The sequence below is a fragment of the Xyrauchen texanus genome, chromosome 48, assembly GCF_025860055.1.
Source record: "Xyrauchen texanus isolate HMW12.3.18 chromosome 48, RBS_HiC_50CHRs, whole genome shotgun sequence".
In the NCBI taxonomy this organism is placed as follows: domain Eukaryota; kingdom Metazoa; phylum Chordata; class Actinopteri; order Cypriniformes; family Catostomidae; genus Xyrauchen; species Xyrauchen texanus.
Window position 1 is genome coordinate 7380727 of NC_068323.1, and position 18583 is coordinate 7399309.

An 18583-nucleotide genomic window follows, 5' to 3' on the forward strand; every position below is an offset into this window, starting at 1 on the left:
TTTTAAAGGTGGCCTTGAATAGGTCAGCATGTTTTTTTGGCTCAAGGTGTGTGACAAAACAAGAAAAAAAAGCTACTTTTGTTAAGAACAAGGCATGCCCGTGTGCCACGTTATCACAGGCTTTGGGCAAATATAGAACTGGTGAGCTCAAGTCTTTCTTTTTGCCAAGCACTGCAAGCTGTGCACTACACCAGGCATCATGTCAGGGCTTAACACTTCTCTGGCCTACTTCTTAAGTGTGGTTGGCACTTGTGCGGTTGGAAGGGTGCTGTTCGCCCGCTGGAAACAGCGGTGGAGTTTCCTAACAGAATTCATTGCTGCATTTGCACTTGCTGCCTGTCGACTAGAAGTGGAGACTATTTCAGAGGTCGGTCAATGGGCTGGTGCACTGGGACCAGATGTTGCATTCACAATACTTTTCCTAGCTATAGTCATCAATGGTATAATCATGCAAGGTGTGAGTGGCAATCCAGCAGTGACCCTAATGGGATTCCTCCAGAAAGAAACCTATGCTGTCGCAGCTGTTCTAAGCGTTGCATCACAATTTCTTGGCGCATACCTTGCCCTCGTAGTTGCTGGTAAATACTGGGAAATGGAGCTGACGGATATGCATATGATCAAGAATCTGATGATGGCAGAGTGCAGTACTTCTTTGCGAGCCACAGTGTTACAAGGAGCCTTTGCCGAAGCAATTAGCGCGATGACTTTTTACCTAGTTTACCTCATCCTAATGAACAGGACACAGCTGCTGAGAATTCCCATCTTGGCTTTTTTGCTAACTTTCTTCGCCTATGCAGGCGAGTATGCATTGGACAATTATTTACAAAAACTAGAACAAGGACACAGTAAAGACCCAGTGGAATCACAGTTTTCTTTGACGGGTTGATGTATTTTTTCTTTGTGTTTCTCTTTTGTATGGAGTCAATAAGCTTTAGTTATGTCACATTCCATTGGAGAAATACTGTATATATTCCAATACTGTAAAGTTAAATTCGTCAACGTTTAGGAGTATACTTGCATATTGATGATCTTTAAATTCATAAGGTCTTGTTTGAGAAATTAATTAAAATGTGTTCCTTATCTAAAATATATGACAAATAAATATTAAAATATTTGTGTATTTTATGGGGCCTGGGTATCTCAGCGAGTATTGCGCTGATACGCTGATTATCACCCCTGGAGACACAAGTTCAAATCCAGGGTGTGCCGAGTGAGTCCAGCCAGGTCTCCTAAGCAACCAAATTGGCCCGGTTGCTAGGGAGGGTAGAGTCACATGGGGGGAAACCTCCTCACGGTCGCAATTAGTGGTTATCTCTCTCAATGGGTTGTGTGGTAAATTGTGCGTGGATCACGGAGAGTAGCATGAGCCTCCACATGCTGCGAGTCTCTGTGGTCGTGCTCATGCACGACGAGCCACGTGATAAGATGCCCGGATTGATGTTCTCAGATACAGAGGCAACTGAGACTTATTCTCCACCACCGGAGAATAGTAACTGAGGCGAGTAACCATGCCACCATGAGGACCTACTAAGTAATGCGAATTGGGCATTCCAAACTGGGAGGAAAGGGGATAAAAATAAAAAGAGATCTGTGTCTTTTAAGGGCCAAAATTGTTACTCTAGACATTCTTGACTTTATCCATTTTTGCTGGTGTGGTGACAATGTCCTTGTGTTCACCGATCCCTCTTTCTTCACAGGAAATAACTACACATCTGGATATGTGAATCCATCGCTTGCCTTTGCGCTTACATTCACCTGTCCTGGACATACCTTCTTGGAGTATGCTGTAGTCTACTGGCTCGGGCCTCTTATTGGTTCGTGCTCTCAAATGTCAAATATTCCAATTGTAGAATCAACGTTAAAGGGTTATTTCACCCAAAAATGATCCTATAATTTACTCACCCTCAAGCCATCCTATTTGTATATGACTTATGGATATTTTTCATGCAAAAACATAATCGCTACACTTCAGAAGGCCTTTAATTAACCACCTGGAGCCATATAGAATACTTTTTGATGGATGGTTGCACTTTTTTTGGGCTTCAAAATCGAAGGTACCATTCATTCCGATTATAAAGCTTGGAAGAGCCATGATATTTCTTTTTTATATATAACTCTGGTTGTGTTTGGCTGAAAGAAGAAAGTCATATACAAATAGGATGGCTTGAGGGTGAGTAAATTATAGGATCATTTTCATTTTTGAGTGAACTAACCCTTTAAGGCACAGTTGCACTAAGGATGTGTGGAATGGCTAATTTCACTGATGATTTAACTAGTCTACAAAGAAACCAGCCTTCAGAAAACAGTAAATAAAAATTGTTTATGCGACCCATTTAAAATACTTAACATATTCCAAATCTGACACAAAATTCAGCTGAAAAGAGGCATTTATCTGCGACATGCTCGCCTTGCATTATGATCACTATCCATTAAATATTCAACATAACATGCATTCATTGAATTAGCGTTAGCAAACACGGGAAGATTTATTGAAAACAATTTATGAACTGTGCAGGACCAATAGAGCAACACAAAGAGCCTGTTCAAAATGGAATTCATGAAGTAAAAAGTTACTTAACATATTAAAACAGTCAGGAAATTGTTGAAAATAATTAACAAGTAAGCCAAATCTATGAGAGAGAGAAATGCGCTGAAATGTTGTGCGTATTTCACGATGTGCGTTAGCCATTGATCAAATGTGACAGCTGTCCTGTCAAGAACGTTAACCAATAACAGTTACAATGTAAAACAAAACGGCTACAAGATGCACAATAAACCTAATGTATTCTAAACATGATGTGCACACAGAATAAAAAGATAGTTTAACCCATTAAGCAGTTAGCACCTTCTAAATCAGCAGATAATAAATCTGCAATGCAAAAATTAACACGTCAACATGGTCAACTCACCTGAGGCGACAATCCTGCACTTAAAAATAACATACAAGCATGCACAGATTTAAAGAAGACTCAAATGTGAAAACATCCATAGTGACTTGTAACCCAGTGTTTCCGAAATCCGCTTCCCGCACCACCACCAAAGTGATTTCATGGCTAATTTGCTGAGTTTGCTTGTCTAACGAAAGGACATTTTTCAGCGTGCAACGCAAGTGAGATTGCACAGCATGAGGTGAAATTAAACTTTGTAACTGCTCCAGATATCCTCTTTTTAAAATAAATTATATTTGTAAAATGTGTAGCATTAATATGGAAGTAAATTAAGAAGGTGAAAAGTCCATGGGCGAAGATGGCATGGGCGGACATTGAGCGTGTGTGAAACCAGCAAAAATATAATTGTCAAACAGCCATTTTTTAATGCTGCAATTTACACTCAGTGAGACTTAAGTTAAAAAGAGTTCAGTTAAAACTCATCGCTAAAATGATATTCATGTTCATTGTGAATATTCAATGTAGCTATGTACTAAGCACCAACCACACGGAGGCCACCGCCAAACCAAGCATTGGTCCTATTGTTCAACATGGCGATATTGCCTGTAGTTCACCAAACTTGAACTCGAGGTGAAATCAGCACGAAGGAATTCTTCGCCAACAGAAGTCCATCACGCGAAATTGCGTGAATTCCCATTGTTCTGTACATTTACTGAATTTCGCCTGCACAAATTTGCAGTGCAAAAGGTATACGTGACCGTGCCTTTACTATCAAGGACAGTCAAAAACTCAAATCTAGGCTATGGCGGGGGGGCCAGGGTAGCTTAGCGAGTATTGACACTGACTACCACCCCTGGAGTCGTGAGTTTGAATCGGTGAATGCGGTGTGAATCCAGCTAGGTCTTCTAAGCAACCAAATTGGCCCGGTTGCTAGGGACGGTAGTCACATGGTGGTCACTCGTGGTCACAATTAGTGGTCCTCGCTCTCAATGAGGTGCGTGGATCGCGGGGAGTAGCATGAGCCTCAACATGCTGCGAGTCTCCACGGTGTCATGCACAGCAGCGAGTCACGTGATAAGATGCGCGGATTTACCATCTCGGAAGTGAAACCGCGCCACCACGAGGACCTACTAAGTAGTGGGAATAGGCCTTTATCACAGTGCTCGTGTCGTCACTTCCAATGGCGGATAGTAGCGTAAAGCGACTTCCGGTTTAGTCTGTAGCAATGGCGGCGAGCACAGCGAGGAATTGTTGTTGCGTTCCTAAATGTTCAAATAGTTCAACTAAACAGCCGTATCTCAGTTTCCATTCTTTTCCAACCGATGAAAAAGCGAAGAAAATGTGGATTCATGCTATTCGGCGGGATGAAGGCAAAAGTTCTGCAGTTTTAAAAGGGAGTACGTACGTGTGCGGGAAACACTTCACAGAGTCTGACTGGAGAGATGAGAGTTTAATTGTCTTGATGAGGGACAAAGCAGACATTTTTTTCTTTAATATATACATGAATGTGTTTTCTAACTCTAGGAGTTGTTAAACTAATACTGGTGTTGATTGATTGCTTGTTTGTTTATTGTTAAAGAATAGGTCACCCAAAAAGTAATGTATGCAATTTACTCACCCTCGTGCCATCCTAGAGGTACATGATGCACTCTCTCTCTCTCTCTCTATATATACACATATGTATACATACGTATATATACACACACACATGTATACATATGTATGTATACATATATACACACTAACTCTTAAGAGTGCTGATGTTGATAAATTCAATTTTTGGGTAAACTACTCTTAAAGATTCTTCAAATGTCTATTTTGGTTGGACAACTTTTTGTCTTAAATTTTTTATAGTGCCTATTCATAACCAAGTTCTCTGTAAATTGTCAATGAATAAATGAGAAATTGTAACTTAACTTTTTAATTGTCACAATGCAGTCAATACTTGTACATATCAATGCAGTCAATACTTGTACATATATGTATAAAAGTGGTGCAATAAAAAAAATCCAATTTTTAAGTTTGCAAATTTTAGGCTCATTTACTAAAAAAATGTTGCAACATTAAATGCAAGTTTTCACAATTCAATATTTTTGTACAAATTAAACTAAACTTAAAGTTATGAAATGACAGGCATTTGATTGGTGGCAACTTAAATCATGTTTCTTTTCTGTATATACATTTTATACAACAACATTTACATCAAGTGGGCCTTGGTAATTAGCCATTAAACAGCAGTTCAGCCCATATTTGGTTCAATGTGCCTGTCAGTGTGAGAGGAATGGTAGAGTCCCAGATGTGGTTTTCTTTAATTCGTCGAATTACTCTTTCCACCACAATCCTTAGACGGCTATTGATTGTGTACGTTTAGTCTCTTTTGTAAATTGTGCTGCTCTTCTGAATGGAGGGATAACAAGTCTGGCTCCCACATTTTCAAGCAGTGGCTCTATGGTAAAGCCTTTTCTGCCATACAACAGTCTCCAGGCTCGAGCAGTTCCAAAAGTCCAGACTGTTTTGTTATCTCCCTGTCTGAGATGGATCCAGTGAACAGCTGTGACACAAAGGTTATGGCCCCACTTGGAGCAACACCAACCAAGCCTTTGAAGGTAGGGTAGTTTTTGTAATATGAAAACATCTCTGACTGTAGTGTAAGTGCTGTGGGGTTTTCACATCTGATCTCTGTACAGTCCAAAATAACACGGACATCTGGGCAGTACTCCTTAAATTTTGCTGGCATGGTTGCTCTGACTTGCTCTTTGGTCATCCAAATAGGCAAAGACCCCAAAACAAGGTACAGAAAATTTGCTCATGTTATGATTACTCGACTGACCGTTGTCGTACTCACATTAAATATATCTGCCAGGACCTTCTCTCGTAGACCTGCAGACACGCTGACAGCAATAAAGAAAAACTCATCAAAAAGCTGAAGCTTTCTATTAGGGCTTGGTCCTGGAACCGTCTCTAGACTATGTCTCTGTGCCTTAGACCAATACACAAGGTTCGATGCTGATGGTTCTATTAATGGTTCCACATTTTCTTCGCTTTTTCATCGGTTGGAAAAGAATGGAAACTGAGATACGGCTGTTTAGTTGAACTATTAGAACATTAAGGAACGCAACAACAATTCTTCGCTGTGCTCGCCGCCATTGCTACAGACTAAACCGGAAGTCGCTTTACGCTACTATCCGCCATTGGAAGTGACGACACGAGCACTGTGATAAAGGCCTATTGGGGATTCCAAACTGGGGAGGAAAGGGGATAAATAAATATCTAGGCTTGGTGAGTGTGCAGAATTCAAACTAGCGATGGACCAAAATGAAATTTTTTCAGAAATTCGACAGAAATATCTATTTGTTTTTTATTTTATTAGGAATAACTAAACAAATGCTTAATATTATAATATTTTCCCAAGTGATTACACTTGTTCTGGTGGCATTACTGCTATACAATCTAGGCTCCAAACAACTTTTAAAATAGGCCTACGGAAGGAATAATTGACTCCGGCCTGTTGAACTCCGGCCAGAGTCACTTATACCTTGGTTACCACAGCTTAATATATCGTTCATCGATTTATCTCAAGACATTTTCTTGTTTTCGTCCCTAAAACGCTCTTGTGAGTGGAACTACTTTCTTCCACCACGGATTCAGCATCATGCTTTAATACAGCTCAAGTCATTGTTGCTAGTTCCAAAACGTCACTTTAGAACTAGTAATGGAGGACAGTGAGTCTTTACTGGAGTAATAAGTTAGTGTAGTGCGTGTGTGATAGTTTATGTGAGAGTTTGTTTTTGAGGGCTTGAAAGAGAGAAGCTCAGAAACAGAGAGATCGCTTGTGGTATTACCTTCATGCGTTGCAGCTCTCCTCAGAAGTAACATCGCTTCAAAACCGCCAAAGATGTAAGTTCAAGCACTTCTCAGGTGCAGCGAGTGTCGCCATATTCCCGACATAAACCTTGACGACTGTTTTCAACCCCACTTAAATGCAGGTGTGCGCTGACACGACGGCTCTATTTGTCGCTCTCGAGTAAGTGTGTGTGTATATGTGTGTGTGTGTGTGTGTGAGAGCGTTTAAGAGAGGGGGAGGGGGAGGGGTAGCGCGATGGAGTTTCCCACATATATTTGAGATAATATTGAAACTGTGATATTGATCAAGTGTATCTAGCTCTGATACAGCTCAAGCCTCCGTTGCTAATTCAAAAACGTCACGTTAGAACATTTTAGGAGCGTATATGCGCGCGCGCGTATGTGTGTGTGGGTGCGCGCGAGCGCGTGTTTGTGTGTGAGCGTGTGTGTGCGTGAGAGAATATGTCTCAAAAATACTATAAAGTTTCACATATTTCACATAAAGTTTCACATGTAGTTATTTCGGACAATAGAAACTGTACTGTATTGGTTGATCGCGAAACGAGTTTGTGTGCGTGTGTGTGTGTGTGTGTGTGTGTGTGTGCGTGCGTGCGTGTGTGTGTGTGAGAGGAGAGCATGGCGAAAGAGATGGAGCCCCAAGGACGCTTTTTAATCGAAAATGAAATACATTTAGGATATTATAGACATAGTTTTATGGGATGATTTTAATCTCAATATGATTAATGAATGCACACACAATTATGCATGTACTAGATACATTTTGTGAATGTATTTTACTAACCACAAACAAATGCCATTTGATTTGAATCTGTGGACTTCGGGATTGAATGATTGTGCAGCGATTTGTACAAATACAGACATGTTTGTGAGTATAAATGTTCTGCTTTGTATTAAAGTGTGACAATTTCCGCGTGCAAAAAGGAATCCGTGCATTTGTGGATCAGAAGACACGCGTGCATTTATTGAGTCCTTGTTCGAATCGATCCTGTTCGGTTCATTTGGATTTTGAGACTTGCTTTCCGCATTTTCAGCAGTGAGGATCCACACGCAACTGAAAGACAAGGCAGGCAGCTACCACTAGATGGCAGTCGCAGAGTATTACAGAGTTGGCCTGCCCTGGTTTGAGAACAGGTGATAATGGACAATGTTCGCGTTCTCCCGAAGAACCTTTAAAACATGGATAATACCATTTTACACCAGCAAGCTGGTTGGGTAAGTATCTTTTTTTTCTTTTATTGCATACTGAAAAAAAAAAAAAAAGTAACTTCCTATAGACTAGCAAGTTAAAAACAATGTACATTTTATATATTTGACATATTAATTACATTTTATAAATATTCATTTGATGAGATATTAACAAAACAATGTTGGCTCTTCATTATGTATGTTATATTATGGTTTAGAGTGTGAGCTGATCAGGGAGGAGAGAATGTCGGCGTGGCTCGTCTGATGATTTCTGTACGTGGGCCAGACAGTAACTGCTTTATAGCAGGCAAAAGTGTGCACAATCAGAGGCAAGATAGATTCATCTAAGATTGTTTAAATGTCTTTAACTACTACTTGAAAGACTTGTAATGTCATTATTTTTTGTAATTTGTCTTTTTTTAAATGAAGAGTAGAGAGACTCTGGTGTGATCTCTGGATGGGAGTCACCAGCGTGTTCTACCAAATCTTGCACACTTGAGGAACAGGACATGCTGGATTTGAGCAGCACTCTTCACCTGTTTTGCTGCCATTATGTATTTTTGCCCCGACTGCAAGCAAACCTCAATGTGTTCCGTGAGGGATGGGACAACCAGAGCAAACAGAGCAAAACCTCTCACCAAACCAACTGTGGGTTGTTGGTCAGATGGAAAATCCCATTGACAACCCAGAGTTACTGAAGCAGTTAAACAAAGAAAATATCATTTTACAGGGATAGTTCACCCCAACATTTTAATTTAGTCATTTACTCACCCTCAAGTTGTTCCAAACCTGTATGAGTTTCTTTCTTTTGTTGAACAAAAAAGAAGATATTTTAAAGAATTTTGGTAATCAAACCAAAAAAGAGGTTTTGCTCTGTTCTCAATGGGTGGTTGTCCCATCCCTCACACTCTAAACCATAATATAACATACATAATGAAGAGCCAACATGTTTTTGTTAATATCTCATCAAATGAATATTTACAAAATGTAATTAATATGTCAAATATATAAAATGTACATTGTTTTTAACTTGCTAGTCTATAGGAAGTTACTTTTTTTTTTTTTTTCAGTATGCAATAAAAGAAAAAAAAGATACTTACCCAACCAGCTTGCTGGTGTAAAATGGTATTATCCATGTTTTAAAGGTTCTTCGGGAGAACGCGAACATTGTCCATTATCACCTGTTCTCAAACCAGGGCAGGCCAACTCTGTAATACTCTGCGACTGCCATCTAGTGGTAGCTGCCTGCCTTGTCTTTCAGTTGCGTGTGGATCCTCACTGCTGAAAATGCGGAAAGCAAGTCTCAAAATCCAAATGAACCGAACAGGATCGACTCGAACAAGGACTCAATAAATGCACGCGTGTCTTCTGATCCACAAATGCACGGATTCATTTTTGCATGAGCAATTTTTGATTTATTAATGTAGAACAGACCATGTTTATTTGCAAACATGTCTGTATTTGTACAAATCGCTGCACAATCATTCAATCCCGAATTCCACAGATTCAAATCAAATGGCATTTGTTTGTGGTTAGTAAAATACATTCACAAAATGTATCTAGTACATGCATAATTGTGTGTGCATTCATTAATCATATTGAGATTAAAATCATCCCATATAGTTTGTCATTCTTATCCAATATATGTAATCAATGTCTTTGTTTAAATTGGTTATTTTGTTGTAGTAGCCTAGGGCTCTTTGAAATAACGAAAATAATTTGGCGAAGTGATATGGAAACGTTATGCGGTCAAGAACTGGAACTACTTCATAGTTGTGAGTTTACTGGAAAATAATTCCACACCTTAGAACGTCCATCAACCAATCAGAATCAAGCTTTCAAAAGAACCATAGTATAATTAAGCAATATCACATGATCAAGAGTGCGTTATAGCCCTATATCAGCACTGCTGTGATTCGGCCACAGGTAATCACAGCAGTGCTGATTTAGGGCCATATAGCCCAATTGCGAGTGTGATATTGCTTATATACAACAACAATAAAGACACTAACTCCTAACACATATGCACTGCTATTACACTTTAGTTTAGGACAGCACAAACACAAGCAGAGTGAAACACACAGAGTAAAGCATCCGAGTGCTGATGGTGTCAGACCATCAGTGCTCATGGAACATCCCTCGTCCAATCAGATTCGAGGACCAGAACTAACTGTTGTATATTGGATGATAATATGTTTGAAGTATTGCACAACTTTAGACATGAATAACTGACTTTTGTCTAATTAGAACACAACTTATTTTTTCAATTTCTAATATTTTATTATTGTCAATACATGTGTCTGTGTAGTTCACGGGTCACTCACAGAAAGTTCGTTAAACCAAGATCATTTCACATTAATGCTGATTTTTTCTTTTTATCTTCTTTCGACTGTGAACTAAAAATGGCACAAAATAAAACTGTGGCTGAAATTTCAGTGCATCCCCCATTCAATCATATCAATATGGGTATAGTATGGTTGCCAGATTTCCTTAGCTGTTGCACTATAAATGAAACATTTAAAATAAGTTTAGCATGTTTTAGTGTGCACCTGAGGAGATGGTAGTTTAAAGCTACAACATCAGAATGGGAATGTAATATTTTATCTTCATTTTCAGGTATGATTCTCGCACTGTTCCTGTATTTGGGCAATATTCCATTGCTGTTTAACAAGAATCTACTTTACTCCAAGAAGACACGCTTCGGGATGCCCAAGGTGAAAAATTCTGAAGACAATAAGACCAGCTAAGAACGCCAGACATGAAGATTAGGCTTAATAGGATTACTTAAGGTTCTATTGTAAATCATATTTGTATTTTTTATCCCCTTTTCTCCCAATTTTGGAATGCCCAATTCCCACTACTTAGTAGGTCCTCGTGGTGGCACGGTTGCTCACCTCAATCCGGGTGGTGGAGGACAAGTCTCAGTTGCCTCCGCTTTTGAGACCGTCAATCCGCGCATTTTAACAAATGGCTCGCTGTGCATGACACCGCGGAGATGTGGAGGCTCATGCTACTCTCCACAATCCATGCACAATTTACCATGTGCCCCATTGAGAGCGAGAACCACTAATCCACGTCTGAGACCGTCAATCTTCACATCTTATCACGTGGCTTGTTGAGCACGTTACCGTGGAGACATAGCACGTGTGGAGGCTTCACGCTATTCTCCGCGGCATCCACGCACATCTCGCCACGTGCCCCAGCGAGAGCGAGAAACCACATTATAGCGACCACGAGGAGGTTACCCCATGTGACTCTACCCTCCCTAGCAACTGGGCCAATTTGGTTGCTTAGGAGACCTGGCTGGAGTCACTCAGCACGCCCTGGATTCAAACTCACGACTCCAGGGTAGCCAGCGTCAATACTAGCTGAGCTTCCCAGTCCCCCTGTAAATCTGTTGTTACTTTCTTCAATATTTGAATGTATCACCAATGCCAAGCAATAAAGTGACAATTGTATCAATTCGTAAAGAAATAAAAATATGTTGTGTGCTAATCAGGTTTCCTTTTTACGCTTCACATGAATAAGCATCAATTCCACATTATAAAACTTAAACTAGCACTTTTAAAAATGTGAGAGAGAAATAAACGTATAGCCAGGCATACTTCCCAATCGTCCATTATAAAGGGGTCCTATCATAAATAAATGTTTATTTTATTTATTTTTTTCATTAGAATTGTTTCTATCAACCTATAGCATTATAAACAATATGCAAAGTCAATGAAAGTACTGTGTTTGGCAGGCTTTTCTTGATTTGACCCGTATTGTTTCATATAGTGTTTTCAAATAACAATATCTGTTCCATTGGGAATTTCTTTAAAGGGATTCTCACACCGGACGAGTCAGGCGGATAACACACCGCATCCTATAATTGTAAACAATTATTTTCTATTAATGTACGCATGCCATCATTCAGCAACTGTCGGTGGCGGCAGCTACCACCATGCCACTGAACATCACACACTCATTTTTCATAAAATTCAACCCAATTTGTTAAGGGACATGCATTATTGACTTAAGTTGAGGTAGAAAATACATTGTGTATGAATATTTCATTAACAAGTTTCTTGTTGTAGTTCTAGCGGGAAGACTAGCAGCTGTACATCATCGCACCATTAGCGGGGTAATTCCCAGCTATCACATGTAAGCCATTGCTTTATAAGTCACATTGGTGTTTCAGTGTGCTAACACGGCAACCTCCTCCACCCCACCCCCACCTGTTGAGTCCCGTCCTGCACGGGGGTAGGCTCCTCGCTCCTGCCTCCTATCTCCGGCAGGATATGACGGTTCCGAGTACAACTTCTTCGGACCGCCACACGGGGCAAATTACCTCTCCTTTTTATAGTCATCAAAGAAACGTCATCTTAAAATTCACGCAAGTCTTCATGATAGAACATACGAAGTTTTTGACTTGGAGAAAATGTTGAAAATTGTCATATATATTAACAATAACCAAATTGTGGTCAGAACTGTACAAGCTTCTTAATCTGGGGTTGTGGGACGTTTAAAATTAAATTGAGAATTGTTGTAAGGAGGCAGAATTGTATTACAAATGTATGTATAAATGGTCAAACTTAATGATGTAAATGTTTAAGCTTTGAATTTGTAATTTAGTAAATTCCTGTCACTCTAAATTAAATATGAATTCAATGACTTGTGCAGCAAGACCAGGTCATTGAAATTCCAGCTCAAGAATTTAATGGACTAAAATACATTACTAGAAACCTGCGAGCATGACGGCGATCGTCTGTGCTCGGTGACCAATACCGGTCCCTTGAATAACATATAACATCACTGAGTAGTTAAAATATTATTATTATTATTGTTATATTTTTACCAATCTTGTGTAAATTCTACTCATAGCTCATTAATAACACACTTTCATTGCACGGAAGAAAGCAGCTCAGACATTTTTCATTTCTCAGTGTTCCATGAAATAAAAATAAAGTAAACAGGTTTGTAACAATGTGACTGAGAGTAAATGAAGACAGAATGTTCCTTTCATTTTACTGAAGCAATTGGAGTAATTTTTGTTATGTAATTTACTTTTTAACTCATGGTTATTGAACTCTGTAGAATAAGCTATTTGTCTGTAGATCTTTGTAGAAAATGCTGTGCTTGGACTGTATTTTTTTCACTGCTGTGCTTCTCCACCTGTGTGAAAGCAAGAGAGAGTTGCACATGGTATGTTGGAGATTCTTGCATGAGAAACCGTGCCAGAAGCAAACCACACATACACACACACACACACACACACACACACACACACACACACAGTTGAGACACACATCCGCGCACACACAGTTGAGACACACATCCGCACACACACATGAAGCTCAATTATTTTCTCTCCACTTTACTTAGATTCTGTGAAACGCACTGTCTGTGGCTCAATAAAGACAAAACCGTTTCCTGCCATCTTTACTTTTAGCTCATGACACAGCAACTCTCAGTGTGTTCTTTCTCAGTCTGTTGTTGTGCAGTTTCTGATGAATTAGCTCTCAAGTAAGCCACATATTCACATGCTCATGTCAGATGAGTGCTGATTTTGGAGTATAAGGAACATGTCAAACGTTATTTCACGCACACCTCTTGCAGTACTGTAGTTTTATTTGCTTTTTTATATATAAAAATGTAGTTATTTTGGAGTTTTTAGAGTATTTGTTAGCTGATTTAAGATAATGTTCAATGCATCAAAAGAGTTTTTTAATTTGGGTTTGTCCGCTGACTCTTTGTGGTGTAAGTGGAGTCGAAGAGTTTAACAATGGTTGTTGTTGCTGTTTTTAGAGCAGTTTCGTAGTTGTGGTTGTACCGAAGCAGTGTCGTCTCTACCCTAATCTGTTACTTTCATGACTTTGGCTAATGTGAAACTATGAACTGTTTCATTTTGTGCAATATTTGTGGGTTCATTAGTAGCACATTGGGTGGAAAGTAGGAGTCACCTCAATACACCCCCACCGGTAGTTGTTAGTTGGATAAAAGCTTGCTAGAGGATTTATTATTATTATTATTATTATTATAGTGGTCTCTGGACTCATGCCTTCATCACATGTAATTTGGCAAAGTAAAAAAAAAAAAAAGAAAAAAAAAAAACATTTGCAAAAAGTATGTTTATGACCATTATGGAATTGTATTTATTATTATCTTATTATTATTTTGCATTGTGACATTTTTTTATGACGATTAATCCCCACACCTATTCTCATTACCGTAATTCAAAAATAATTGTATGCTAATTACTTAATGCAATAAAAACATATTTTTTAAATTGTATTTAAACAACATGAAAGTATTTGTTGTACTGAACTGATTACATTAAAACAAATCATGATATTTCAGTCATGAGAATCACTATTTAGACATTTAAAATAAGTGGAATTACAAAAAACTCAAAAGCTCATCTTCATAAAATATGCTTCATTTTCTAATATTCACTGGCAGCCAAAAGTTTGGAGTAATGAACAGATTTTGCTCTTATGGAAAGAAAGCTGAACTTTTATTCACATTAAAACATGAAAAATTACCATTACAATTTGAAAGAAAATGTCTTAATCTACTTCAAAAGAATGCTTATCACAAAATCAATAACAGCTTTAAAGATCTTTGGCATTCCAGCTGTCAGTTTATCCAGATACTCCGGTGACCTTTCACCCTACACGGTCTTGTCGGGCACTTCTCACGCACCTTACAGTCTACCTGATCCCACAAAAGCTCAATGGGGTTCAGATCCGTAACACTCTTTTCCAATTATCTGTTGTCCAATGTCTGTGTTTCTTTGCCCACTCAAACCTTTTCTTTTTGTTTTTCTGTTTCAAAAGTGGCTTTTTCTTTGCAATTCTTCCCATAAGGCCTCCTGAGTCTTCTCTTCACTGTTGTACATGAAACTGGTGTTGAGCGGGTAGAATTCAATGAAGCTGTCAGCGGAGGACATGTGAGGCGTCTATTTCTCAAACTAGAGACTCTGATGTACTTATCCTCTTGTTTAGTTGCACATCTGGTCTTCCACATCTCTTTCTGTCCTTGTTAGAGTCAGTTGTGCTTTATCTTTGAAGACTGTAGTTACACCTTTATATGAAATCTTCAGTTTTTGGCCATTTCAAGCATTGTATCAGCCTTCATTCCTCAAAACAATGATTAACTGGCGAGTTTCTAGAGAATTTTTTTTTTTTGCCATTTTTGACCTAATATTGACCTTAAGACATGCCAGTCTATTGCATACTGTGGCAACTCAAAAACAAACACAAAGACAATGTTAAGCTTCATTAAATAAATAACTTTAAACTGTGTTTGATATAATGGCAAATTATTTTCTTGTACCAAATTAGCAATTTAGCATGATTAATCAGCAGGATAAGGTGTTGAAGGGATTTCTAAAAGACAGGAGGAGCAGTTGGTATCATCACACTTTTCAGGATGGTTTTGATTGGCCTGACAGCTAATGAGAGAGAGAGAGAGAGAGAAGGTGGGAAATGTAAATCCAGAGTTTAATACGTATGAACATTTTTTGACCATGAGTGCCAGAATGGCTCAAAAGTTTAAATTGTACATACTTTTTAGTCCATAACTTGTTTCCACTGAAACAATTCAACTTGTTAGCTCCAGCTGGAATCTGGTCTGTCATAATGAATACAAAAAACAAGATTACAAAATAAAACTACATATAAACTACAGAGTGTTTGAATGAACACACACAAACCTTCAGTCCAACTCTCTTGTAATCTATTATTTTCTTCTTGACAATGGCAAATAATCAATCAAATCTTTTATTAAATATTGATGATTAGAAAAAGTTTAACATGTTTTCTGAACAAACTTACATTTTTGATCTGCTTTTCTACACTTCCTCCAACAAAACACACACGCACAGCCAGAAGAAACGGCAGGACAGCAAAAGAGCAAAATAGTACTTTATAACCGGTGTGACGGCCTGGTGCTGTAATGATTAGACAGACAGATGTGTTCATCTTAGACATGCATGCCATAATGTGTGCCATAATGTGTGGCGCCACCACACACTTTTTACACTACTGTAAAAATATGATTTTGAACCAACCAGTGGCATAAAAGGTTCAACAAACAGAAATGTTCAAGACCCCATGACAAAAATATACAAATTGTAATTGAACAAATATACAAGTTTCAACAGGAAATACGTCAAGACAGGAAATTAAACTGTGCTCGACAGTGATTCATTTTGGTCTTTAAATATTAAGCATATGAATGAGTCCCGTTAACCTTGTGGATCATCCTCACTGACAGAAATCTCGAAAGTCTTGCTTGTGATCATGGTGTGTTTATAGATCTTTAGTTCATAAGGTCCAGAGTCTCCAGTTCTGGCGTCTCTGATGGTGAGTGATCCAGTCCTACTGTCCAAATGCAGTCGGTCTCGGTATGTTTCATTACAGTTGCTGTCATATATATCCTTGGATTGGGAAGAAACTATAGCGGAACAATTTCCACATTTAAATGACCACACGATCCGATCTTTTCCCTGGATTTCGGTAACATCAGTGTCTAGAGTGAATGAATGCCCCTCAATCACAGTCTTCACCTCAGAACCAAAGACATCTGAAAAACATATTTAAGACAACTTTATAATTCCTTTCCCCTTAAAAAAAAGATGTTTAGTTAGATGAATTACATGTGGAGAACTCTTCTTAACCTAAATGTACACTAGTATTATATATTAGTGTGATTATTAAAGAATGACAAAACTTTCAACAGAGGAGGGAGTACAGGCTAAAAATCAGAACTGGACAGGTTGACCATTGAGAGGATGAGCGCAGCAGAGCTTGTTGCTCTAAATGCTGAAGTTTGCATCGGGCATATAATTCCATGTGAGCCGACAAACTGTGCAAAATTATGAATTACATAAAATGAACCATTAACACTGGATTTGCCCACAGTAAATCCTGCCTTTACCCCATTTTGGATTTTAGAAAGCCCATAAGACAAGAAAAGAAGATAAAATGCAAGAAACTGTGCATTTTATATAAAAACTATAGACTGCTTTTTAAGCCAAGAATAAACTTGACACCACATAGCCACTAGGGGGCAGACAATCATAATACTGTAGACATCATGTCTTTACTATCATACTTGCATAGAAATGAAAAGCCAACATTGATCAACTGTTAAACTCTTTTAAAGTTTTATGTTAACTACCATTAAAAAGGTTTGATTTGTGTTGATCTGGGACCTGCTTCTAAAGGAAATAAGTACATTTAGTAGTTCCTGTGGAACATGTTTGTGGCAAGATTGTGAGTTTGTTTCTCGGGGAACATAGGACCTCATATTAATTAACTGTATATTTTGAAGTCTGTCAAAAAGCAAATATTGCAGTGGTAAAGGCCTGTTACAGCCAGAAAAAAATTGATATTTAAGAGTTGTTTTATTTATAGAAAAATAAACTACTGTATTTGTGGACAAATAGATGTGTTAATTGGAGTTATTGAAAAGTTTAGCTAAATCAGAGCTATATCTCACAGGAAACAAGAAAAACCGGTTCAAACACCCATGCAGTGATCTCTACAGTATAGTACGGACACATGACTCATTTGAACAGTGAAATGTGGCTCCTGGTGGGTAACTGTAAGGTTGCTTTTTAATCCCCACAAGGAACAAAGCATTATTTACCCATTCGCTCTAGGGGGATTTTCCCTGTTATACACACACACACACACACACATGTTGTGTTTCCATGTTTTATGGGGACTTTCCATAGACATAATGGTTTGTCTTTATATTCTATCCCCTAAACCTAACCCTACCCCTAAACCTAACCCTCACAGAAAACGTTCTGCATTTTTACATTTTCAAAAAACATAATTTAGTATGATTTATAAGCTGTTTTCCTCATGGGGACCGACAAAATGTCCCCACAAGGTCAAAAATTTCGGGTTTTACTATCCTTATGGGGACATTTGATCCCCACAAAGTGATAAATACACGCTCACACACACACGCTCACACACACACACACACACACACACACACACACACACACACACATGCACACACACACACACACACACACACACACACACACACACACACACACACACACACACACACACACACACACACACACACACACACACCACTTTATTAGGAATACTATACTAATAATGTCTAGGGCTTCCCTTTGCTACCAAAGCAGCCTCAATCCTTCATGGCATGGATTCAACAAGATGTTGAAACATTCCTTTGAGATTCTGGTCCATGTTGACATGATTGCATCACACAATATGAATCTCCCATTGTTCCACATCCTAAAGGTGTTCCAACGGATTCAGATCTGGTGACTGGTAAGGCCATTGAAGAACAGTGAACTCATTATTATGCCGGACGTAGCCATTATAAGATGGATAAATTGTGGCCATTAAGGGAAGCACATGGCCAGCTCCAATACTAAAATAGGCTGTGGCATTCAAGCGATGATTGATTGGTATTAACAGGCCCAAAATGTGCCAAGAAAACATTGCCCACACCACCACCAGCCTGGACTGTTGACACAAGGCAGGTTGGGTCCATGGATTCGTGCTTTTGGCGCCAAATTCTGAACCCACCATCTGTGCCAATCTTGGTCACACTCCACAGATTTAATATTAGCAAACTATAGTTTTGGCAAGTCGTTTAGGACATCT

At 38.8% G+C, this 18583-nt stretch overlaps 1 protein-coding gene across 1 annotated transcript; it reads left to right on the forward strand.

Annotated features, from left to right (window-relative positions):
- Positions 1 to 185: 185 nt before the first annotated feature.
- Positions 186 to 11364, forward strand: aqp12 (aquaporin 12). Its single transcript, XM_052122302.1, has 3 exons — positions 186 to 797; positions 1698 to 1814; positions 10554 to 11364. The coding sequence occupies exons 1-3, from the start codon at positions 200 to 202 to the stop codon at positions 10682 to 10684; spliced, it is 846 nt and encodes a 281-aa protein (XP_051978262.1). The 5' UTR covers positions 186 to 199; the 3' UTR covers positions 10685 to 11364.
- Positions 11365 to 18583: the final 7219 nt, after the last annotated feature.

Excerpts from the sequence above, each read along its gene's own strand:
- aqp12 (XM_052122302.1), top strand. The coding sequence starts at position 200 with ATGTCAGGGCTTAACACTTCTCTGGCCTACTTCTTAAGTGTGGTTGGC. Across the intron at positions 798-1,697 it reads AACTTTCTTCGCCTATGCAG|GAAATAACTACACATCTGGA; the intron begins GCGAGTATGCAT and ends CTTTCTTCACAG. Across the intron at positions 1,815-10,553 it reads CTGGCTCGGGCCTCTTATTG|GTATGATTCTCGCACTGTTC; the intron begins GTTCGTGCTCTC and ends CTTCATTTTCAG.